Genomic DNA, 24,954 nt, shown 5'->3' on the forward strand with positions numbered 1-24,954 from the left:
GAATAAATAAACTAATGATAATAATAAACTAATAATAATAATAGCTGCTGCTGCTGCTGCTGCTGCTGCTTTGGGGGTCACCACTGCAGAGGGAAAGCAGTGTATAAGCAGTGGAGGCTGACCTATTAGGGCAAATTTTGCATGGCCCCATCAATCTCAGACTGCCTTCGGCCAACCCCTACATGCCATTCTTCTTACTGACTTCTTGCTTGTCATTGCCTCTGCCTCCACCCACTGCTGGTCTCCCAGTCATCTGCCTTACCAGTCTCGATAGGCAGCAGCCACCACTAACGATAAATAAAGAAAGGAAGGAATGGGGTACCCCTCACTACACACAGCAGATGTGAGGATCGAGGGCACCGCTCCAAGCCAAGGCTGGACTTTGTCCCACCACTGCTGCACAGATTGTATGACAGTCGGGCCAGGCAATTCAGGCTACAGCTGCGAGCAAGCTTTCACTTTTGCCTGAAAACGACAACCCAGGCACGGGACACAGAAAAGGATCTGCAGAGGGGAACCAGGGACACAGCAGTCATAGCGAGAGGCTCAGTCAAGACATCCACCCACTCCCCAACTCCTGAGGACTGGTGAGTACTAAAAAGGCTTAAATGTTTTAGAGGAGGGGTTGGGGCACTCTGTTTGTGCCTGCCCTGTGAACAAATGGCCATATCCAACTCTAGTCCTACTCAGGGGAGAAATTAATGGACATGATCAGTGCCTCTTCTTTCGAAGAAAAGGTGCCAGTATTCACCATGAAGTTGTGATGTAAGTCCCACGCTTTTAACATTTGGTGGGAGGGAAAGTTGCCAGTACTATGTACCCAGAAAAAAAAGCACTGGAACTTAGGGACATTGATTCTAATGGGTTTACTCTGAGTAGAACTTTGCTAGATACAAGTCAAAGTTGTGTGTGTGTGTGCCTGACAACCAGCCCTCACTCTCAAATTACAAAAAAATAAAAATAAAATGCAGACAGCTGTGGGCACTGTGCAATATGCTATTTTGGGGGTTTGCTTAGTGCCCATCAGTGCTTCCGTTATAGGGAAAGGGTCACAGCACAGGCGTAGGTAGGGAGCTTGCAGAAAGTCCCTAGATGCACCCCTGGAAGTGGAGGGAAAGGGGAGTGTGCTGGGGAGAGTCCTTCACCACCCCATTCTAGATAACAAATTTTTGATCCTCCAGAGTTTCATAATTCTAATGAACATACTTTTCTCTGTCAGAAGAAAAAAATATGCATCCCCCCCCCCACTGTTACATAAGAAGGTCAAAGAGTAAGCTGCATGAATAAGCCTCTTCCAAGAAATCAGTGACTCACAGACAATAACACATTTTACATTCAAAATGTGTGTGTGTGTCCCTCCACCGCATAGAAAACACACAATACCATATTCACCTCCTATATCTTTGTTTATTTTTTGTAAGAAAGGCATGTATGACTAGTCTCCAGGGAGAGGGGAGAAATTCAGTTCTGTTCAAATTGTAACGTGAACCTACCACTTTCCAAAGCAATATGCAAACCAAAACACAATTATCCTTTAAAATTCGCACTTCAAATTTTTCGATGCTGTTTTCCGAGCCAAGCAATGTGCATAGAAATGCATATATTCATGAAAACAACATATTAAAATGCATTATATCAATGGAAATTACTTGCATTTTTTTTACTTCAGGAAAAACTGCATTCAGAACTCTGTATATTAGGGAGAAAATGTTCTGAAATGCTAATGGGCATCCATGGAGACTTAAAATAATAATAATCACAAACCTAGAAATATGGAGAACTGGAAAAAAGGGAAACAGAAAAAACAGAAAACAGAATCGACAAGTTCACTTGCTGCCCCAAAGTCCCATTTTCAAAACTTCAAACAGAATTCTTCTGTGTATATATAGAAGAATACATATACAGAATACATCATATACATATACATATACATATACAGAATTATGCTGTATATGTTTTAGCAAAACATATATCCACAAAATCATTCTGCACTAATAATGGATGTTCATTATTTGCATTGATTTTTCAGTTTGCTAAAAAGTTAATAAGTGACCACAACTATTGCTAGATCAAAGCCAAAATCAACCTTGGCATATTTTTATACCAATGGATTAAACTGAAAAGTCAACAGCAGGAACACACCATGAGCTGGTATACATTATGCAGCGAGAGAAAATAAGGGCATGGCGCCTTGACTTGCTTTCACAGCATCTAGATTCTCTTATAATATGCTTCTTCTTTGCTTGAAACAGATAATTGGCTGCAGTTTCTATATTGGTTAGGAGTGGGGGAGATTTAGCAGTCCTAAATTTAGCTTGGTGAGTGGACTAGTTGGCCTTTAGATACCCCAGCTCAAAGAGCACGTGGAAAGGGTTAGAGATGGGGAGACCTTTTCACCCCAAGGGAAGCATTCCTTGCTGGGCAACATAGGAAGTAATTGCTGTTGATTCAATTGGACTTATTTTGCTTCTGAGCAGACATTGTAAGGATTGCACAGTTAGTTTAAGGTGTCACAAGGCAAATACGTTGATTTCTGTTTCCCTCATTTTCTCATTTTTCCATTCTTAAGTTTGCTTCACATTTCCACATCGGGGTGTGTGTGATATTTATGAAAATTCATCAGCATTTTAGTGCTCATTTCTCCTTACACACAATTTTGCCTAATATCTACATTTTTGTAGAGTGACTTCCCCTAATATCACACATTTTTGCATGTTGTTAGCATGAATGTTGTTAGCATCTTTAGGTACACTTTACGCTAATATACGCTTTTGTATATATGAGATGCCTGACAAACTGCGTCACAAAATTCAGAGAAGTGCAAATTTCGCAGGATGTCTGTGTTTCGGTTCTTGTACTCCCCCCCCCAAAAAAAAGTACAAATTAGGCAGATTCACCTTTAAATGAGAGCTGAATAAAATTTACCCTACATCCCCAGCACTGTTAGACATTAAGGTTTAAAGTGCCCATTTTGTGAAGATTAGCTCATCAGCCAGTGTGGCCTAGTGGTTAGACTGAGGTTCAAACCCCTGCTCATCCATGAAACTCACAGAATGACCTTGGGCCAGTCACAGTCTCTCAACCTAAACTACCTCACAGGGTTGTTGTGAGGCCAAAATGGAGAGGAACAGAACCACGTATGGCACCTTGAGCTCCTTGGAGGAAAGAGGGAATAGAAATGTAGCGATTGATAGATAGAAGATGATAGATAGATAGATAGATAGATAGATAGATAGATAGATGATAGATAGATAGATAGATAGATAGATAGATAGATAGATAGATAGATAGATGATAGATAGTAATATCACTTTTGGAAGAAGAAGTACTTACAGAACTCCACCAGCAGGTACTGTGTTCCATTCAGAGCCCTGTCAAAGTTGCTCTTTTTCAGGACCAGAACATTGTCCTCCTCCTTGATTTGGGACAGTTTGGCTTTCTTTGGTTTCTTCTCTGATGGGCCAATGCCACCTTCTGCAGTAGTAAGAGGAAGGCATGCTAAACCAGTCAGGACAAGCAGCCACAGAACTCTCATTCTGGCCTTCCAGGATGTTGCAGACACCACAGAAGAGGAGAAAGGGGACCTAGCCTGGGTCTGCTCTGGTTAAAAATGGCCTTATCAGCAGGCCACGTGGCTTAATTCCCACACAGTTAGAGATAGGGGACAGGGCTCGCTGCAGAGAGAATTGAGTCTGCTCCCTCTTTGAATTGTTAAAGCTGCTAACACTTTAGGAACCTAGGGTCAGGAGCGGAGGAAGGGGGTGCGGTGGGGGTGGGCCGCCCCGGATGTCACCACTGAGGGGGGTGACAAAATGCCGGGTGGCACTCACCACGGGGATTGCAGCGCGCCTGAGCCATGTGTCTCTCCTGGGAGTGACACGGTGGCTTGGGTGCCAGGCAGACTCCTCGCTGCCCCAAATGGTCCACCAGCCGCCACCCCCCAGCTGTCAGGTAAATGAGTGGGAGGAGGCAGGCAGACTCCTCAGGGGCCCCGCGGAGCGTCCTGCCCTGGCTGGCCCCACCCCACTGGTGGCTGGCCCCGCCCCGGGTGTAGGGCACGCACACCGCCATAGGCGCCTGATCAGCTTGCTCCGCCGCTGCCTGGGGTGCTCCCCTTATACCAAGTCATAGCACTGGTCCATCTTACTTATTAGCTCAACGAGTTTAAAGTCTGCTTCAATAGCATAAAACCAACCATGTGGTGCACAAGGTGAAAGAAAAATAAAGTGCAGAAACACTCTAAGAACAATAGATCAATCCGACAAACTCTAAAACAACAAAACCACCCGAAACAGGTTTAAGCATTTTGTCAAATTGAAAACTGATCTTCCATAAATGTCTGCTACACATGATTACAGAAATCGGCGTGCTCACAGGTAAAAATGAAATCCTGGGTCCTAGATGACATATTTTGCCTGTTTTTGACAAAGGTAAAGCAGATCTTCTTCGTTTACCTTCTGGTAGGTGTTCAAGACTAGAGAGACACTTCAGACTATGCCCTAGGCAGTGCTTTTTTTCCTTAAAAAATGTTTAGGGGTACCCTTATTCTGACTCAGGAAAACCACCATTTTATAGTTGAAATCAGGAAAAGTAAATGGACAAAAGTACAAAATTCACAAAATGTTTAGAAGTAGGTGTACCCCTGCGTCCCCCCAGGAAAAAAAGCACTAGCCCTAGGTAACTGGTTCAAGGAAGTTATGTTCATTGCTGTGTCAAAGAAATTGACACATGATGGTGATCATTCTGATTTCACCTCTATTCAGGGGTTATTTATTAAATATACGACACCACAAATTTCATTGCAGTCATACCTCATGTTATGTCCGCTTCATGTTACGTTCTTTCAGGTTACGTCCTGCGGCGACCCAGAAGTACCAGAAAGGGTTACTTCCTGGTTTCGCCGTTTGCACATGCACAAAAGCGCAAAATGACGTCACACGCATGCACAGAAGCAGTGAATCGCAACCTGCGCATGCGCAGACGCGCCGCTGCGGGTTGCACTTTTCATGTTGTGAACGGGCCTCTGGAACGGATCCTGTTTGCAACCAGAGGTACCACTGTACAATAGTTATCATAGTTAACATAGGGAACTGCCTCATTCTGAGTCAGACCACTAGCATATCAAGCTCAGTACTGTCTACCCAGACAGGTAGCAGCTTTCCAGGGTTTTAGGCAGGGGACATTCCCAGCCCTACCTGGGCTTTGAAGTTGTCACCTGACACAGTAATGACATCAGATGATTTACAGGTGGGTTGTCCCATCTATTTGTCAAAAATGGTTTGTGACCCAGTTCTTGATCCACCCTGCAAGCTGGAAAACATTCCCCACCTAAAGTGCCATTTTAGTGCTCTCAATGACAAGCAGTCTTTGAAAATGACCCACAATGCACCTTTCCCCCCTGTTATCATTAAGCACACAGAATACTTAATATAATGAGCCTGTGTGCAGCGGCTTCAGGGAAAGATAGGCTCATGCACAAACAGTCTTGCAGAACAAAAACCGGGAGCTTAATGAGAACGACAGTACCTCACTGCCAAAAAGGGGGGGGGGTGAAATGAGCTGGTTTGACAAGCCCTGCCCCCAATTCTATTTAAAAAGATTGTTATAGGCCTAGAAGAAACTTTTGCAAAACAAAAAACAAAAAAACCTTGTACCCGTCACAAGTGAGCATATTCCTTTAGTATTTCTTTATTGGATTCATGTCCCACGTTTGTCTATAATAATAATAATAATAATAATAATAATAATAATAATAATAATTTGTACCCCGCCCATCTGGCTGGATTTCCCTAGCCACTCTGGGCAGCTTCCAACAAAGATTAAAAATACATTAAAATGTCACACATTAAAAACTTCTCTGAACAAGGCTGCCTTCAGATGTCTTCTAAATGTCAGGTAGTTGTTTATCTCCTTGACATCTGTTGGGAGGGCGTTCCACAGGGCGGGTGCCACTACCGAGAAGGCCCTCTGCCTGGTTCCCTGTAACTTGACTTCTCACAGTGAGGGAACTGCCAGAAGGCCCTCGGGGCTGGCCCTCAGCGTCCAGGCTGAGTGATGGGGTGGAGATGTTCCTTCAGGTATACTGGGCCAAGGCTGTTTAGGGCTTTAAAGGTCAGCACCAACACTTTGAATTGTGCTTGGAAACGTACTGGGAGCCCATGTAGGTCTTTCAGGACCTGTGTTATATGGTCTCGGCAGCCACTCCCAGTCACCAGTCTAGCTGCGCATTCTGGATTAATTGTAGTTTCCGGGTCACCTTCAAAGGTAGCCCCACGTGCTCTCACCCAAGTAGCTCACAACCTCCCTGATCTCCTGGATTCAAGATCTTTACCTCAAACAAGAACAAACAAGCAAAAACTGGAGAAGCCAACATCAAACATTTCCCCTGTATGCTTTCGAGTGATTCTGTGGAATCAGTCAACCTCTACTGTGTAGTCAGAAATATTCTGCAAGTCAGTCTATTGGCACATCTAACACAATACTGACTTGGTATAATGTATTTTACAGTGTTCCTAATGTATCAGATGTTTCTGTTAACTTTCAAGGGTTTTTTTAGAAAAACTTTTCTGCTTTTATAACACGTCATTGCAGAAAAATCCAACTAAGTTGATGTTCTCAAGCTGCCTTCTGCTCTGGTGCCATGAAGACCTTGTTTAAATGCTTCTGGAATCTGCGGCCACCTCACACATTGCTCCATCAAGTCAAAAGACACCTTGCCTCTCCAATCACCTCACACTACGAAGCTATAAACCGGTGTGAACAGGAAGTGCCCAAGTACTTCAATTTTGCTAGTGATGTTATGGACAGGTGGACCCAAGTGGAAAAGGTATGAATTTGTCTGCTTTAAGAAGACATTCATGGCTGGCAAGAAAACAGGATATTGATGGTACGATAGGTATGCTTTTATGATCTCCGTGGAGTACAGGGGACCTGTGGCTTTGTTCAGTTACGTGTTCCCCAAACTAAGAGACTGAAGGAAGTCTTGGATTTGGTCACACGGGTTATCTAACTCTAGTCTTTGGTAGGATTCTGATCCATGATTTCTGTAAGCTCTCTTTATTTGCCTTGAGTTACCTGGGCTGACTATGGATCTAATTCAGTTGTAGACAGGTATCGATGAATCAACCAGTTTCGATGTCTCTGACTTCCTTATTTTTCCATTTTTAAATCTCCACATTCTTGCAACAATTTGTGATTATTTGTTTTAATCCTCACGAAAATTCAGCAGCATTTGCCTGTGAATTTCTCCTAGCAGTGTTTTTTGTGGGGTTTTTTTTGCATATTGGAAAGCTCTTTTACCTAATGTAATGCATGTTAGTATGCTATGTTCATGAACAAATGCAATCTTTGTGCATAATTTCCCTTAATATATGTGTTTTTGTATTTACTGTTTGGTTGGAGAACTGTATCACAAACTTCGGAGAGATACAAATTTCAAAGGATAACAATGTTTCCGTTCACATTTTGGTTCAAAAAGTCCAAAATAGGTATTTTCTCATTATAATGCAAATAGAAGTGAATTTCCCCTCCCATTCATTGTGGCAGACCACATGCTTTGCATGCGTGAGATCCCAGTTGGGAATGACCTCTGACCTGGGAATGATCGCTGTCTGAAACCCAGAAGAGCTGTTGCCATTCATTGTAGACATTTGTTTCATATTATATTGAATATGCAGCCCCCTGTAATTTATAACTTCCCCCTCAACATCAGGAATTGTTTTAGCAACTCCTCATAGCAACTTCACTGACAAAAGGAAAGCTGAAGGCCGGTAAATGGGGGTAAACAAACACAGGAACCTTTCCTCTCTTCTTGCAAACACCATTACTGGCAAGACCAGGCATAGGCAAACTCCGGCCCTACAGATGTTTGGGACTACAATTCCCATCACCCCTGACCACTGGTCCTGTTAGCTAGGGACAATGGGAGTTGTAGTCCCAAACATCTGGAGGGCAGATGTTTGGAGGGCAGATGCGGGTGGCGCTGTGGGTTAAACCACAGAGCCTAGGACTTGCCGATCAGTAGATCGGCGGTTCGAATCCCCAGGACGGGGTGAGCTCCTGTTGCTTGGTCCCTGCTCCTGCCAACCTAGCAGTTCGAAAGCACGTCAAAGTGCAAGTAGATAAATAGGGACCGCTGTGGCGGGAAGGTAAACGGCATTTCCATGTGCTGCTCTGGTTCGCCAGAAGCGGCTTAGTCATGCTGGCCACATGACCCAGAAGCTGTACGCCAGATCCATCAGCCAATAAAGCGAGATGAGTGCCGCAACCCCAGAGTCGGTCACGACTGGACTTCATGGTCAGGGGTCCCTTTATCTTTACCTAAAAAACAACAACATGCAGTTGCTTACAGTAATACAACCAAATAAAAGAAAGAAACAATTTTTGAACAATTAGGACTTCAAAAGGTATTTCAAACAATAAAAACTTGAGCAAACTGCGGAGCTAAAAACAAATGGTGCTCACCCGGAAGGGCCCCCTCAGGGATGAGCCACACCAATTCGTTGTAGACAGTACCAAGCTAGATAGGCCCATGAGTTGACTCAGTATAAGACAGCTCCCGGTGTTCCTATGATGACTGCTTCCAAGGCAAGTCTATTCCTAGGGTACTACTGCCTTCTCTTTCTTTCCCTTACCTTTCCTTGTTGGTCATAAGGCCACTTCCGCCTAAGGAGGAGGTGGGGTTGTGGGCTTCACGGCCCCTCCATGTGCATGGCGGGCGGAGGCCAGCCCCATGCAATTGGGGGGATTCCCAGCCGCGTCATCCCCTGGCCGGCCAATCAGCTGGCTCAGGGGGTGGGGTGGCCTGCCCTATTTAAGGCAGGATGCGGCCGGGGATCTCCCTCTTCGCCGCCCACCAGCTGTTCCTTCCTGGACTTCAAGCAGACAGGCTGGAGTCGGATATAGTTGGTTAGGACCAATGCCTAAGCCAATACCACTCTTCACCTGTAACCAATAAAGTTGTGGCCTTTTTTAGCCCATTAACCTTAATAATTGTGTCATGTATCATTATTTCCACCTGGAGGGGTTGGGAACTCTACACGCAAAATCCTATCTGATTCACACATGTGCTTGGCCCTGCGGATCATGCACCATTTTTAGTTGTCTTTCATCTTATTATAGCTTTTTGGGTTATCTGTTAGGAGGGAAAGAGACCTTCGAATCCAGCCTTCTGGTGGGTGAATGACCAGGAGGGAGAGGTGAAGTGGAGCTTTGAGGAACTGGGAGTCTTATCCCAGAAAGCTGCCAACATGCTCCTTGGTCCATGCGGCTTGCAAAGAGGTGACCGGATCATGACAGTTCTACCCCGGATTCCAGAATGGTGGCTACTAAGTGTGGCTTGTATGCGGACAGGTTAGTCAATATTATGGACAAGAAAATAGTCATTAATGTTGGGTGGATTTGGAGGGCAGGATAGGATATTGTTTTATTATTTATCCTTCCTCTTACTTGTGTGAGTCCAATGTCTAGTTAGCAGGGCTTAAAATTTAGCATCCCTTTGCAGCATCAAATGTAGAAACTTCTGGGACAAAGGTTGCTTAACCTTATTAGTAATTATCCAGGATGCTTTAGCAGACTAGATCTCCCCATTTTATCCCTTTCATTTGGTTTAAATGTAATGTAATGTAAGAATAAAATTACTGTTCACTTACATAAAGCTTCAGACTTGATTCAGCAGTAAGCAGCAGTGAAAAACAACCAAGGCAGAATATACTTCTAAATTACAAAATACATGGTTGAAATAAAAAATGGAGTCCAGTAGCATCCTTTCTCTGTTGGCTACATGGAGAAGAAAGAAAACTGAGCTCTGAGCAGGAAGGAATTATTATTATTATTATTATTATTATTATTATTATTATTATTTATTTATTTATTTATTATTATTATTTCTACCCCACCATCTGGCTGGGTTTCCCCAGCAACTCTGGGCAGCTTCCAACAGAAGGCTAAAAATATCTTTAAGGAAGTAGTAACGATTATTTTCCTATGTTTACTTTTCCTGCCAGGGCAAGCAAAGGTTGTGACCTCAAAGAGCCCCATCTCTAGGAATTTACAGGAGAAACTCCATGTGTCTTAACCCTTTGCTTATCTAGCAACACATGAAATTTTATTTCGGCTGTGACATTATTTCCCAGAATAAGAACATAAGACGAGTCTGCTAGGTCAGGCCAATGGCTCATCCAGATCAGCATGCTGTTCTCACAGAGGCCACCCAGATCCTTGTGGGAAATCCTTGAGCAAGACCCGAGCACAAGAGCACTGCGGTTTCTAGCAAGTGGTATTCAGAAGAATTCCTGTCTCCGACTGTGGAGGCAGAGCAGAACCAGTTCTAGATAAACCTTTAGAAGAAGGCTTGGAAGGCTTTAAAAGGGACTTAGTCAAACATATGGAGGATAAGGCTATCAATGGCTATTAGTCCTGGCGGTTTTGTACTACCTTCAGGTATCACAGGCATTGTGCCTCTGAATAACAGTGGCTGGGGATCATGAGTGGAAGAGAATTATTACACTCTGTTTATGGTGTGCTGGGCCCAGGGGTAACCCAAGTAACGCAGTCCAGGTCCGGTCCCGAATCCAAGGGTTCCGCAAGGAGTCAGTCTGACAGGGCCAAGGCAGGACACAAGGCAGGAAACCAGGCGAGGTCAGGCACAGGATCACAGGCAGGTTCTGGCAAACAGCAACATTGCTCCAGCAACCCGGGGCGGGGTCCAACAGCCTTTTATCTCTGTCAGAGTAACGGCCAGTCCTGATCCCCCAGTGACTCGCCTTCCTGTCTTACTCGAAGGCGAGCACTCCTCCTGCGAGTACTCAGGTCTCTCCTTCTCTCAGACCTCAGTCTCTGCAGCTCGGGAGATGTCGGTGGGTTACTAGACCCATGATTGCCCAGCAGAGGGCAACGAGGTAATCCCCGCATCTGCAGCCAGGGCAGGCTCAGGCCCCTGACTCGGCCCAGCTGGAGCTTGTTGCAGGGGAACCTGTGCAGACTGGGGCTCTTCAGAATCAGGCCCCAGACTAGGTTCAGATGCTGCCTGAGGCAAAGGATCTGGTGCAGACTGAGACTCCTCTGGCTTCGAGTCCGAGCCCGAGTCCCAGGCCATCACAATGGGCATCCTAGAGACATCTGGTCAGCCACTGTGAAAACAGTATGCTGATCTAGATGGACCTTTGTTCTGACCCAGTAGAGCTCTTCTTTATGTTCTTATGCTACTAATTCATTTATCTGAGCTTCAGCACACCTGCTTTAACCACCGCATTATCCTCAAATGATACACCACTGGAGACTTTCTGGGTTCTCTGTTCACTTCATTGCCTGCTTCCTTTCTAGGCATTGTTTTCATCCCAGGGACGCCCCAGTTAACCGCCAAAGACATCTCCTACAGGCTCCAGGCTTCCAAAGCCAAATGCATCGTGGTCAGCGACACGTTGGCCCCTGCAGTGGACTCAGTCCTGTCTGAATGCAGTTTTCTGAAAACCAAGCTTCTTGTGTCCGACAGCAGCAGAGATGGCTGGCTGAACTTCAAGGATCTCTTCCAGTAAGTACTGCAATGGACAGAGCATGAAATGAGAGCAACCAATTGCTATGCTCAATCTGCTAAGATGTTCCAGGTGTACAACACTTACTCAGTTATAGCTTTCACTGATGTTTTGTAACACTGATATTTATTTACCAGCTGGGTGTAGGTGGAAGCATAGATAGAACCAAGGGTGGATAACTATCTTCAGGCCTAGGGCCAGACTGAGCCACAACAAACCCTTCAAGGGTCATGTGTTAAGGGGGCTGGAGCTGAAGTGAAAAAGTGAGGATAGCCAATTTTATTTCTCTTTAAAAAAACTCATTTGGGGGGATCAGTAAGATCACAAAAACCTTTTGACACCACAGCAGGGGCTCTTCAGGAGTGATTAGTTAAAATATTTTTTAAATATATTTTTTTTAATAGACAAATTTGGAAGAGCTTGACAGGCACAGAAATCCTTTTGGCATCACAGTGGGATACTTACGAGACCACACACTAAAAATATATAATCCATTTTAAATTTATATAAATGGACAAATTTGGGGGGGTCTTTGGAGCATGCCCAGAAAACTTCTTGGTGGCCGAGAAACTTGGATGCTGTACAACAATCCATTGGATTTGTGCCAAGCTGGTGTAGTTTGGGAAGCTTGCCAGGGGGTTTCATTCATGAAATGCATGTTTCACATTGATCCCGTACGATGTCGCTGTTTTTAAGAGCAGCACCTGCCAACCACGACTGCGTTAAGACAACAAGTGACGAGCCCATGATCATCTACTTTACAAGTGGGAGCACAGGGTCTCCCAAAATGGTGGAACATTCCCACTGCAGTTACGGGATTGGATTTGCAGCAAGTGGCAGGTAACGCCCGTTGACTTCTTTCAAACTCTTGGGGTGGCAAAACAGTGCAACGCCATTTTGGATTAGGGTGCAAAGGGCCCTGACAGGATTGGAAAGCTTCAGGTTAAGAGGAAGACAGGTGAATCAGAAGGATGGGAAGCTCAGGCTGGGGCACAGGTGCTGGCTTCTGTCCAGCTTTTGGGGGGCAGCAGAAGTATGATGTCACATGGCAGGAGGAGGCCTGATGGGGACTGTCACATCCACGGGAAGGCCTGATGGGGCCCAACGTGGCTCTGGCTAGGCCTGACGGGGCATGTAATATTGACAGGGCCCAGTCCCCTGGTTGAAAATGGGGGGTGACTTGGCGCTCCCCCCAGATGGCGCCCCTGGGCCAGGTAAAACAGCATTGCCCATTACTAAGGTTGTAAGAAGGCAGCGATTTCTGTTCTGAACTGTATTCATCACTGTCAGCACTGTTTCTCTTGCACTGCAGTTTGGTTTCCCTCCAATACTATGTTATTTGTCTCACTGTCTGCTACTTAATGCAAGTTATGTAACTTACATAATGTATGTAATTTTGGCATAACTTGCAAGGTGCTGGTGGGGGAGAACAGAGCAGGAGGCTCAACCAATGGTGCAATTAGACAGTTTTAGACTTCACTTAGATTATGACATGTTCCCTGTAGCCCCCTAGGATCTTCTATTCTGCTAAGTGGGGCCCTAGACTTCCTCCCCAAAGTCTGACCTGTCAGCAGGGACAAAGCATTGCTGGAGGTGAGGAGATTTCTCTTTTTGATCCACTCCACTGCCCATATGGAGTTTGCACTTTTCCACCAGCTCTTCCCGTACCCTCTAAATCAGATGTGCAACATCTCTGCCGAGACATCCTGTAAACTGTTTCCCAGGATCCTGACTATCGACAGCCAATACAAATGTGTTCTTTCTCACTGAACAGGCACTGGATGAACCTGACTCCTTCAGATATATTCTGGAATACATCTGACACAGGATGGGTGAAGTCAGCTTGGAGCAGCGTGTTTGCTCCTTGGATCAATGGGTCGTGTGTCTTTGTACATCACCTGTTGAAATTCGAACCCACCGTCATAATAAATGTAAGAATAAAGGTCTGTGGCATGTAGGTGGGCTCGGGCATGACCTAAGACCAAGATTCAGCTCAAAAAGGATTTACTGGAACATCGGGAACAAGAAGAATGACAAACAGGGACACTTGGCCTAGTATATATACCTTAAGCTGGCCCAGGCAAAACATACCCACCACCTGTGATAGGCTGCCTTAATGCTGCAATTAGCGAATCACAACACTGGCCCTATCTCAGCAGCAATTGGCAGCCTGGCAGCTATTAAGAATGTCGTTGGAGGGTTTTAGAATTCTCTCTGTCTTTTGTTATGCAGATGAAGCTCCTGAGCTCCAGGAGGCTTGAAGGCCTAGGCCTGCATTGCGTTCATGCAGCCTGGCTTCAGTCTACAATGCCTGCATACATAACATCCTGCATGCAGGTCATAGGTTCACTTTTAAGGAAAGGGTTCAGTTGTAAAGGATGAGGATTTCATGCAAAAAGTTTCAGATTCAAGCTTTGGCAAATATGGAAAAGATTTCAGGTCTGAGGATCTCAAGAGCCAGGCTATGTAGGGTCTGTGGACCAGATATGAGGAACCTCAAGGTCGGGACCCAAATAAAGCCCTCTATGCTTCTAAAGAAGGCCTACTGGACTCCCCCTAGATCACACCCCTTTCCAAGCCACAACCCTCACTGGTCCTGCTTTGCAGCCTTCTTTGACCGCTTTTGCCCATCTAGAATGTGTCCTTCAACTTTAATAATGCCTCTTGATTCCCTGGGTGGAGGACAGAGAGGGATGTGAGAGTGTGTAGAATCTAGAGCTGTGCACTGGGTCCCAAACTGGGTCTTTCTGATTCTGGTAGACCCAACATTCAACTGGATCATGTTGAGGCAGCATGGGATCACCCCAGATCAGCTGAAGTCCACCCAGAGTGATCTGGGGCTGTCAAAAGAGGGGTCGACCTGGCAGCAAGGAGAAGCTAAGGAGATGGGCAATCAGTCTGTGTACATTGTTACACTGCATACCCATTTTTCTGATGTTTCTAAAGAGAGCTTCTTTCGAAAGTTCCTTCTGACGTCCCACCGAAAGCTACCCTCCTAACGTTGGATCTCACCCTATGCTCCAAAACCAGAATTTGAGGTGGCAGTAATGCTTGTACTTCCATTGCCTCCGTTCAGACTCTCAACCGATACCCAATCACGACTTTCTGCACAGCTCCTACTGCATACCGGATGTTGGTTCAGCACGATCTCACCAGGTACTTTCTAACGTGTAACTGGAAAGATGAACACAAGAGAAGAACTGTGATGAGAATTGGATGGGTGGCAAACGTTTCTTGTCATTTGCTCCAGCTGCTCATATTTACCATGGACGGCCCTAGTTCCTAGTAGATCACTGTCCTTGTTTTATGGAGATGGGTTGTTAAAATTTTGCTAGCACATGAGCATCTTTTGGTGCCGTGCTCTTGCAAGAGCCAACTGACTCGTGCGAGAGCACAGCACCACTGCTGAGCTCAGCAGCGGCTGTGCTGGAGGGAGGGGGCATTCTGGGACCTAATCAGAAGCCAGGATGGCTTCTGTAATTCCACGATGTCCCAGGAAAACACTTGAAGGGTATGTGTTTTTACCTTATTCACACTGTAGAATACCTGTGTGGGCAGGTAAGGAAAGATTGTAATTCATTTCTACACTATTGCATTATGGGAGAAAGAGACACTCTTGAGTCATTGCTTGTAGTTTGAGGCTTGGGGTGTTCTTAGGAATGGAGCTTGGCCCATACACCATGGCAAATGTTACGAAAACAGATGCTTAACCTAGTCTATCATTTGAATAATTGCATGACTAGAGAAATTGCATACTGTTCCCTGCATTTGCTTAATCAAGTTAAGCATAATACCACTGCAAAGTGGTTTATGAAACACAATCTAATCAAATTCAAGGGATTAGGTGAAAAGAAAACACCAGCACAAATCCAGCTGGCTATAGCTGGTACTTCTGTAGCAGGTGTGGGGAACCGACAGCCCTCTAGATGTTTTGGGAACACAAATGGCATCAGCCCCAGTGTCCTGCTCTAGGTGAGTCCCAGGTTGCAGGAGACTTTCCAGATAACCAAGGCTGTTGTGGGTACGGGCAGCAGGAACATCTAAGGGCAGCCCAAGGTCCAATTCCAGAAAAGCAGTGGTTCCAAGAGGGGCTCAGGCAAGGGTCCATCTGAACTCCAGTCTAGGGCAAGAGGGCAGCCCAAGGTCCAGCTCACCAGCAGCTCAGACAAAAAACAGGTAAAAGGGCAGGTCAAAGTCCAGGTAAGAAAACAGCTAGCTGTAAAAACATTGGCAGGACTATTGTAATAATCTGCAGTTTTAAAAATATAGATGTATGAAAATAGATGAATAAAAGAATGATTTAATATAATTTAGAATATGCAAGGAATGATGATAGGGACGCGGGTGGCGCTGTGGGTAAAACCTCAGTGCCTAGGACTTGCCGATCATATGGTCGGCGGTTCGAATCCCCGCGGCGGGGTGAGCTCCCATCGTTCGGTCCCAGCTCCTGCCCACCTAGCAGTTCAAAAGCACTCTTAAGTGCAAGTAGATAAATAGGTACCGCTTTATAGCGGGAAGGTAAACGGTGTTTCCGTGTTGCGCTGGTGCAGGCTCGCCAGAGCAGCTTCGTCACACTGGCCACGTGACCCGGAAGTGTCTCCGGACAGCGCTGGCCCCCGGCCTCTTAAGTGAGATGGGCGCACAACCCTAGAGTCGGACACAACTGGCCCGTACAGGCAGGGGTACCTTTACCTTTACCTTTAAGGAATGATGATAAAAAAAAAATAATGAAGCGCAGAAAGAGGAGGAAGGAAGTCGAGTTTTGAAATGTTTGATTTACTGTTAAACTACTATTGAAATGTATATAAATGAAAACCATAAATATATGAAGAAAACAGCTAGCTCTGTGTACAACACAAAGTGGTGGTAGCAAGACATTGAGGCGTTAAGCCAGAGATGCCATAGCCCCACCTTGGGCCCTGCTGCAGCCTCTTCAAGATTCCGCAGAGAGTCCTACTCAGGAGGAGGGTCCATGAATAAATAGCCCTTTACTCACGAGGAGTCTTCTGCAACTGAGGTCTTTGCAGGGGTTGTTCTGCCTCTGTATCCCAGACCAAGCTCCCTTTCTGCAGGGAGGGGCCCCCGCCAGCCTCCCCCAAGGGTCCCAACTATTCCATGGATAATGTTCTGGGCTATTCCTGAGTTTCTGGGGCTCCGGATCCTCCTTGGTAGAGGAGTCATCTGGTGGGGGCATGGGACCCAGCAAGCAGAGCCAATGATCAGGGGTGATGGGAGTTGTAGTTCAGCAACATCTGGAGGGCCAAAGCTCCCTCACCCTGATCTATAGGATTGCTACTGATGGTTGCCATTTCTTCTCAAGCTGCAAATTCATGAGCCTGAAGCACTGTGTGACAGGAGGGGAACCACTCATCCCAGAAGTGATGGACCGGTGGAAGGCTCATACAGGGCTGGATATCTATGAAGGCTATGGACAAACAGAAACAGTATGTCTGTCTTTGTTAGTGTATGGTGGTGGGTCTTTTGACTGATCTTTTTTAGCCCAAGGACTGCATTCCATTCTGTCCAATCTTCTGGGGGGTAAATTCTAGTGGTGGGCGGGCCTAGGGACAAAAGTGGGCGGAGCAAGGAATGTAAATCTTTCTTTTTTTTCCTGGGCGCTAGTTTCTACATGCACCTCTCGATCCCCTTTGCTCCTAGATCAAACCTTGCTTGTCTTAGATTGGTATGCTGTCATGCCACAGTGGAAACAATCTTCCCCCTCTCCAAAATCACCCCAAATTTCATTTAGTTGTATTGTGCTCTCTCGCTCTCTCTTTCTCGCTTTCTTACAGGTAACAATATGTTCCAATATAAAGGGAATGAAAATCAAACCGGGCTCACTAGGAATGGCTTCTCCACCATATGATGTCCAGGTACAAACTTACATTTACCAGAATGGTGTCCATTGAAAGGCTTGAAGAAAACAGAGAATAAATATTCTTTATCCTTGTACTTTAATTCCCTATAATTTTCTGTCACCAAGTAAATCCCCATTATTATGAATTGGGGAGAAGACCTGTGTATGCAAGTAATTTGCTCTTTTCTCAACTGTGTCCCATCTGAGCAGTCCATTTTCCTTGTTCCAAAGAATTGAATGGCAATCAATGTAGACTGATTAGCCCCCTCTTTCTTTATCTAAATATTCTCAAATGTTTTCCATTTCTCAATAGAATATCATGTACTAGAACTCTGTGAACACACACACACACACACACACACACACACACACACACCGTAGAACTTAATGGGGGCCATTGATAACTAAGTCAATCCTCAGTTGCATAGTTCAGTTCTCCATCTACATGTTCCTACTCTTTCCCATTTCTTGGAGTGTAACAGAACCCTGAGAACAAGCTTTAGCTATTTTTATTTATTCCATAGAAACTAATGGGTGCCACATATGAATTTTAAATCAAGGCCAGTCAATTGAAATAATATGTGCATTTTGGGAAGCTTCCTTCTGTTTTTTGTTTGTTTGTTGGTTCCTACAGACTGTAGATGATGAAGGCAATGTTCAACCTCCAGGACAAGAAGGGTACATTGCAATCAGGATCAAACCCAAGCGACCATTTTGTCTTTTCGCAGGGTACTTAGTAAGTATTATTTGAGGTGACAAAGTGGGCAAACTAAGGAAGGAGAAGAAAATCAACACATAAGACTCTTGCTACACTTTCCTTAACTTTTAAGCCAGGGAGAGGCAAAGCTGTACCCTCCAGATATTGTTGGTCTTCGACTCCCATCAGCCTCCCATCAGCCTCAACAGATGTGAGCTGTAATTCAGCAACATCTGAAAGGCATCATGTTGCCTGCCCCTGCTCTAATGATGAGTTGTACTTCTCTGTTCTTGCGGGATGGAGATATTTTGGGTTTTTATGTTCATTTTTGTGTAGTGTTTTCTAATAAATAATAATAATAACAACTCAATTTGGGCTTCCCCAGCAGGTCTGGTGAAAATGTTCACCAACAGCTTCACTTGATCTGGGTTTGCATTTGTAACAGGGTTTGGTTGTGGTAAGGGACAGGGGAAGGGATTTGATCCCATTCACATGTAAAGATGAACCTTCTTCATTTGCACTTCCCAAAACAATACCCAAACTGAAACACAGCCATCCTTTGGAATTTGCACTTTTCTGAATATAGCAATGTTGTGGAATGTGTACCCAAAAAAAGGGCATATACCAGGGTAAACTGCATAAAACATATACATTAGCGGAAATAACTTATCTAGCTGTGTTATATTAGGGGAAATGGCTTTGCAGGACCTTGGTGCAACAGTCCTTTCCCCATTTGTGAATCCCAACAACTGGTATTCACAGTCATACCATCTCCGATGGTGGAGATGGAAAATAGCTATCATGGCTAGAATCTGTTCATAACTTCATCATCCATGAATTTGTCTAATCCTCTTTTCAAACCATCCACTCTCCCTTTACATGATGGTTTGGTTTAGGGTCTGGTGGAGAGTATGAGAAAATAGAGGCAACAGAGAGGAGGAGGTAGGTCCCACTCAGTTAGGGCAGAGGAAGTGACAACATCTGGTCCAAGGACCCTCTAAGATCAGGAGCTAACACTGTAATCAACCCAAGAGCCAGTCACCTTGCTACTTTATCTTGAGGCACCATTACCAAAAGGGACAGATCAGCAGTCATTGGTTGAAATGTTGTCTGGTTGTTGTTGCCAGGATAACCCTGAGAAAACAGCAGCTAGTGAACGTGGCGATTTCTATATCACTGGAGACAGAGCGATTAAAGATGAAGAAGGTTATTTCTTTTTTGTCGGAAGATCAGACGATTTGATTAATTCGGCTGGGTAGGTTTGGTTCAGTTGGCTTTTTCATTTGCTCTGCCACAAAAGGCACGGAACTGACCTCCTTCTCTCTCTTAGGTACCGTATCGGCCCATTTGAAGTGGAGAGCGCCTTGATAGAGCACCCAGCTGTGGTGGAATCGGCTGTGGTCAGCAGCCCAGATCCCGTGAGAGGAGAGGTAACAGAGATTCAGGGAGCCAAGACATTCTGCAACACACGATACTCAGGGGGCAAAAGCCACATGCAGTTTGCTTGTTTGGGGAAAGCGTAATAAATCTTGAAACATGACAGCGGCACTGGCAGAACTGCATTTCCAAGATGCTTCTGAGTCTAGGAACTATGAAAATGTTCTCAGTGAGCAAACTCACCTTAGCTCAGCTGGGTACGAATGAAAAGTCGGGGGGGGGGGGAAACAGCCCGATGCATGATCTTACCAGGACCACAATGGGGTCTAAATATCTTCCTTTCCCTAGAGATGCTGCCAACCTCCGTGAATCCCTAAATCCTGGTCTTCCCTTCCCTCCAAACAGTTATATTTGATATGCTCTGGCTTTGGCCAACACAAAATGGCGTCATTCATGCTCAAGAGTTGGGGCAGCAGCAGGCTCAGGGGAATCCCCCAAATTTGCAATATTTAGAGGGGAATTTCCTAAGTGGGGTGAAACTACATGAGAATAGAGCATGCTTAGTGGATGTGAAATGCTGGCTGACTGCAGGGGGACGAGGGGAAGGGGGAATAGAAGGGAGTGTCATTTGCTACACCAAGCACTTAATCACACTGAAACCTACTTTTTCTCTCTGAGTCATTAAAGCACATACAATTGGCATCCATCCTATAGGTGGTGAAAGCCTTTGTCGTCTTGTCACCTGCCTTTTTATCACATGACCCAGAAGAGTTAATCAAGGAGCTCCAGGATCATGTGAAAAAGGTGACTGCTCCTTACAAGTATCCTAGAAAGGCAAGTATCTTCCCAGAACCTAACCAGGAAATGGCAGTGTGTGTTGAGAAGTCAAACTTTGGGAAATCAAGAAGTTGTGTCTCACTTTCCTGTTGGACTGATGTGATATGCGCCCTAGTGTCTTGGTGCTAACCTGGGAGACTTTTCCCTACTCATGGCCCTAGGTACAGGAAGACACCAGTGATTTCACTAGTTCTATGTAAGTGATGCACTATGTAAGTGCATGCTCTAGTTATCTCCCGCTTGGACTACTGCAATGCGCTCTAACTTGGGGCTACCTTTGATGGTGACCTGGAAACTACAACTAATCCAAAATGCGGCAGCTAAACTGGTAACTGGGAGTGGCCGCCAACACCATATAACACCGGTCCTGAAAGACCTACATAGGCTCCCAGTACGTTTCCAAGCACAATTCAAAGTGTTGGTACTGACCTTTAAAGTCCTAAACGGCCTTGGCCCAATATACATGAAGGAGTGTCTCCACCCCCATCGTTCTGCCCAGACACTGAGGTGCAGCTCTGAGGGCCTTCTGGCAGTTCCCCTACTGCGAGAAGTGAGGTTGCAGGGAACCAGGCAGAGGGCCTTCTCGGTAGTGGCGCTCATCCTGTTCAATGCCCTTCTATCAGATGTCAAAGAAATAACTTTTAGAAGACATCTGAAAGCAACCCTGTTTAGGGAAGTTTTTAATGTTTGATGTTTTATCGTGTTTTTAATATTCTGTTGGGAGCTGACCAAAGTGGCTGCAGAAACCCAGCCAGATGGGTGGGGTATAAATTTTTTTTTTTATTATTATTATTATTATTATTATTATTATTATTATTATTATCTTGTGTAGGGAGAGAGGAAGCGGCCTTATCCCAAGTCAGACCAACAGTCCATCTATCTATCTTCTCCCGATTCCTGCACTCCCTGTTAACTCTGCTGGCACAGCTCTCCCCTGAGTCCTGCAAATCACAAAAGCAGGTTCCAGCAAAAATCACAATGCCAGGAAAACTGTGAAACCAGCCAATGCCTCTACATAGCTCTCTCCGTAGTTCAGACATTATGATATATCAGCATATCACAATGTTTAGCTGATGATATATCGCAATGTTGAAAACCAGATATTGCCCAGCCCTGTCCATGGGTACTAGTCATGGTGGCAGGACCCTCCTTCCTTGTGCTTCAGTAGCAGTAAGCATCTGAATTACTAGCTGCAAGGGAACAGAGTGATTATGCTCCTGTTCTGCTTGTAGGCTTCCCAGAAGCACCTGGCTGCCACTGTGAGAAAGAAGAGTCTGGACTGCGTTGGCTTTCAGTCTGATCCACTAGGGCACTTAGATCTTCAGAGGCCCTTCTCCAGGTCCCTCATCTGAGGAAGGCTTGGAGGGTAGTGACAAGGGAAAGGGCCTTGTCAGTTGTGGCTATTCAACTGGCTATTCAACGAAGGAGCCAGTGTGGTGTAGTGGTTAAGAGCGGTAGACTCGTAATCTGGAGAACCGGGTTCGCTTCCCCGCTCCTCCACATGCAGCTGCTGGGTGACCTTGGGCTAGCCACACTTCTCTGAAGTCTCTCAGCCCCACTCACCTCACAGAGTGTTTGTTGTGGGAGAGGAAGGGAAAGGAGAATGTTAGCCGCTTTGAGACTCCTTAGGGTAGTGATAAAGCGGGATATCACATCCAAACTCTTCTTCTCCATCATCATCTGTGGAATGCTGTCTCCAGCAATGCCTGTCGGGTGCCTTCACTGACATATTTTCAGCGTCAGGTCAAGCCTTTCCTTTTTCCAGCCAGGCCTTGGGCTAACCGTGATGCTATCCTTTTCTTCCCAGTGTGCTACCAAAGCTTCCTCCAGCTGTTACAAGAGTTGTTTTGCTAGCTTTGTAAGGTGTAATATATTTATATTAATTTTTGTATGCCTGTTAAGTTGCTTGGAGGCCTTCAAGTAACGAACAAGTCTAATGAATAATAACAATGATCGTAGACTGGAGACATTTTCAGGGGGGAGATGTTGTTGTTGTTGTTGGCTGGAAGAAGCCATTAACTTGACACTTCCACTCACATGAAAAGCACTAAACTCTGGTGAGCCATGGTAATGTGACTGCAATAAATGACGTCAATGTCTTTTACTTTGCTAGGTCGAGTTTGTCCAAGAGCTGCCAAAGACAGCTGCAGGGAAAATGCGAAGGAACGTTTTGCGGAAAAGAGAGTGGGGGACTGTCTAGCTTTGGAAGGACATTTGCATATGCAGAATCGTCCTGCAATCAGGCAAGAGTTTCCCCATCTTGCCTTCATACCCTTATCTATCGCTAAGTTCTGATATCTCAAGCAAAGGGTTTCACGCTGTCCAGCAACAATAACTATACTTTCTCATAAGTTTGCTTCTCTTCATATGAATATCTCGACATTCCACCATTCTTCTTGGCTTTACCTTTTCGGCATGACTTTCTATGCCAAAATACCAGCATGCTTTCTCAGCAGGCCAACTGTTTTGAAAAGGCACGAGCCTTAAAATGAGCAGAGAGTGTCACTTCACAACTCTTCACAGCATGGACCCATGAAAAAGATGGGCAAATTGCCATGTGAAACTCCCGTGATTTTCCAGGATGATGGGCTGCAAATTGATTTTTTTTCTAGACCCAAATAACACGGAAATGAGCATGAAACTTTCACTACATTCCGTTCCTTTAATTCTCCATAACTACCTTTCTACATCATGTGAAAGCTCAAATATAATGGGCAAAATAACAGCTAGGGGAACGTCAGGAGAATGGAATTAATTGCAGTGAGAATGCAGCCTTTGTTGCCAAAGTGAAACTGCAATACATCGGGAATTCTTCACCGTTACATGTTTATTATTATTTCCTGTGGCCCTTCAGATGAAGTTGGTGGGTTCCATCTCCCATCCATCACAAGACAGCATGGCTAATGATTAGAAATGATGGGAGTTGTAGTCCAGCAACATCTGGAGAGACCCAGCTATGTAGAATGCAATGGATGTGTAGTTTGCTACAGCTGGCAATTCTTCAGCTCATTCTAAGGATGGGCAAATTTGTTGATTCTGGTTTCTAGTTTTTCCAATCTTAAATAGGTTTCTAGATTAGCTTGTCTTAGTCTGCGCAAAAATTCATAGGCATTCCTGCTGGCATTTCTTCTAATAGATGCATTTTTGTATGCAATGCTACCTAATTTATAGATTTTTGTGAACAATTTCCCATAACATAACAACATTTTCGGTATTATCTTCATGTGCACACTTCTAGGTGCATCTATGTACAAATTCTTTGGTTGGGAAACTTCATTGCAAAATTCAGTAAAATGTTGGTTTTAAAGGAGAGCTGCACCCCCCCCCCCATGTATTGGTTTGGGAAGTGCAAATCTGGTAAGTTTGTATTAAAATATGAACTGAACTAATCTCTATTCCGTCCCCAAGTCATTCATATATTTCCCTTCCTTTGTGTTGCTGATGAACATGGTTGCACATGGTTGTAAAGCAAAATGAGCTCCGCAACCCCAGAGTCGTCTGTGACTGGACTTAACTGTCAGTGGTCCTTTGGTAAAGGACCCCTGGATGGTTAAGTCCAGTCAAAGGCAACTATGGGGTTGCGGCACTCATCTCGCTTTCAGGCCAAGGGAGCAGGCGTTTGTCCACAGACAGCTTTCTGGGTCATGTGGCCAGCAGGACTAAACGGCTTCTGGTGCAACGGGACACCGTGATGGAAACCAGAGAGCATGGAAACCAGAGAGCATGGAAATGCCGTTTACCTTCCCGCCACAGTGGTACCTATTTATCTACTCACACTGGTGTGCTTTCGAACTGCTAGGTTGGCAGGAGCTGGGACAGAGCAACAGGAGCTCACCCCGTCATGGGGATTCGAAATGCCTACCTTCCAATCAGCAAGCCCAAGAGGCTCAGTGGTTTAGACCACAGCGCCACCTGCTCCCTTAACACTCATCTAATCAACATACAACTGGCCCATCCCTTTGTGACATCTCAGTAATTTAACCAAGGGCAGCCAGAGGAGACAAGACACCACTGCATGCCTAAGTCCATGGTGACATCAGAGCAAATCTGTCGCTGTTGCAAAATACCCTTGCAAAATGCCATAGGCTGTGATCCTTCTCATCGTATAAACTTATATTGAAGAACATTAGTTCTTTGCACGGTTTTGCAGAAACACTTGGGTCAGAAACGCCGCATAGCCTGTGTATATTTCTCTTGCATTCTACTCAACCATAATTTTATAAGACATTAATGTACACAAAACTTTTATGTTGTGCTGCCCACTGTGCAACATATTTGCAGAGCTGACCTTTGCATTTCTTCAAAGGAAAGAGTTTTCTGATTGTACCAAATAAATAATCGCTGGAAATAAAGGTTTTTTAACTCTTTTTGCGGGGAGGGGGGAGAAATATTTATTAAAGTTTTCATAATACAATAAAAGAAACAAACTAATAAAGAAAAGAAAGAAACGAAAGAACAAAGGAAGGAACAGAAAAAGAACCTATAAGATCCTCCCTCAACACTGTATCTTAAATTTCATCCCCTACAAAGAAAGGGGTTTTCTCATTCCTTACACAGAAATATCTGAAAGAACACTTCCTCCCCTATTGACCTGCCCAGGAATTAAGATCATCAAAGGAGATCTTCCTGGTGGTGCCACCACTCTCAGAGGTTCA

General features: G+C 45.0%; 2 protein-coding genes across 4 annotated transcripts in view; both read left to right on the top strand.

Annotated features, from left to right (window-relative positions):
- Positions 1 to 24,954, top strand: part of LOC307202711 (uncharacterized protein) — a 98,857-nt gene that overhangs the window by 7,179 nt on the left and 66,724 nt on the right. The gene's annotated exons all lie outside the window — the stretch shown is intronic.
- On the top strand, positions 98 to 24,651 carry LOC307203195 (acyl-coenzyme A synthetase ACSM5, mitochondrial-like). 3 transcript variants are annotated; one of them, XM_079953832.1, is made up of 14 exons: positions 98 to 587; positions 6,557 to 6,826; positions 9,141 to 9,351; positions 11,323 to 11,530; positions 12,228 to 12,371; positions 13,306 to 13,462; positions 14,608 to 14,687; positions 16,852 to 16,975; positions 17,324 to 17,404; positions 18,023 to 18,124; positions 19,213 to 19,340; positions 19,416 to 19,515; positions 20,177 to 20,296; positions 22,413 to 24,651. In XM_079953832.1, the coding sequence occupies exons 2-14, from the start codon at positions 6,641 to 6,643 to the stop codon at positions 22,497 to 22,499; spliced, it is 1,728 nt and encodes a 575-aa protein (XP_079809958.1). In that variant the 5' UTR covers positions 98 to 587; positions 6,557 to 6,640; the 3' UTR covers positions 22,500 to 24,651. The 3 variants fall into 3 exon arrangements, with proteins under 3 accessions (XP_079809958.1, XP_079809957.1, XP_079809959.1); XM_079953831.1 differs by having other exon boundaries at positions 99 to 587; positions 6,592 to 6,826; XM_079953833.1 differs by lacking the exon at positions 98 to 587 and adding an exon at positions 616 to 765 and having other exon boundaries at positions 6,592 to 6,826.

Source organism: Podarcis cretensis (assembly GCF_951804945.1).
Source record: "Podarcis cretensis genome assembly, chromosome: 14".
In the NCBI taxonomy this organism is placed as follows: domain Eukaryota; kingdom Metazoa; phylum Chordata; class Lepidosauria; order Squamata; family Lacertidae; genus Podarcis; species Podarcis cretensis.

Bases quoted from the DNA above. Each gene is read 5' to 3' on its own strand.
- LOC307203195 (XM_079953832.1), top strand. From the start codon at position 6,641: ATGAAGACCTTGTTTAAATGCTTCTGGAATCTGCGGCCACCTCACACA. The intron at 17,405-18,022 runs GTACAAACTTAC...TGGTTCCTACAG, and splicing joins CTCCACCATATGATGTCCAG to ACTGTAGATGATGAAGGCAA. The intron at 20,297-22,412 runs GCAAGTATCTTC...TTACTTTGCTAG, and splicing joins CTTACAAGTATCCTAGAAAG to GTCGAGTTTGTCCAAGAGCT.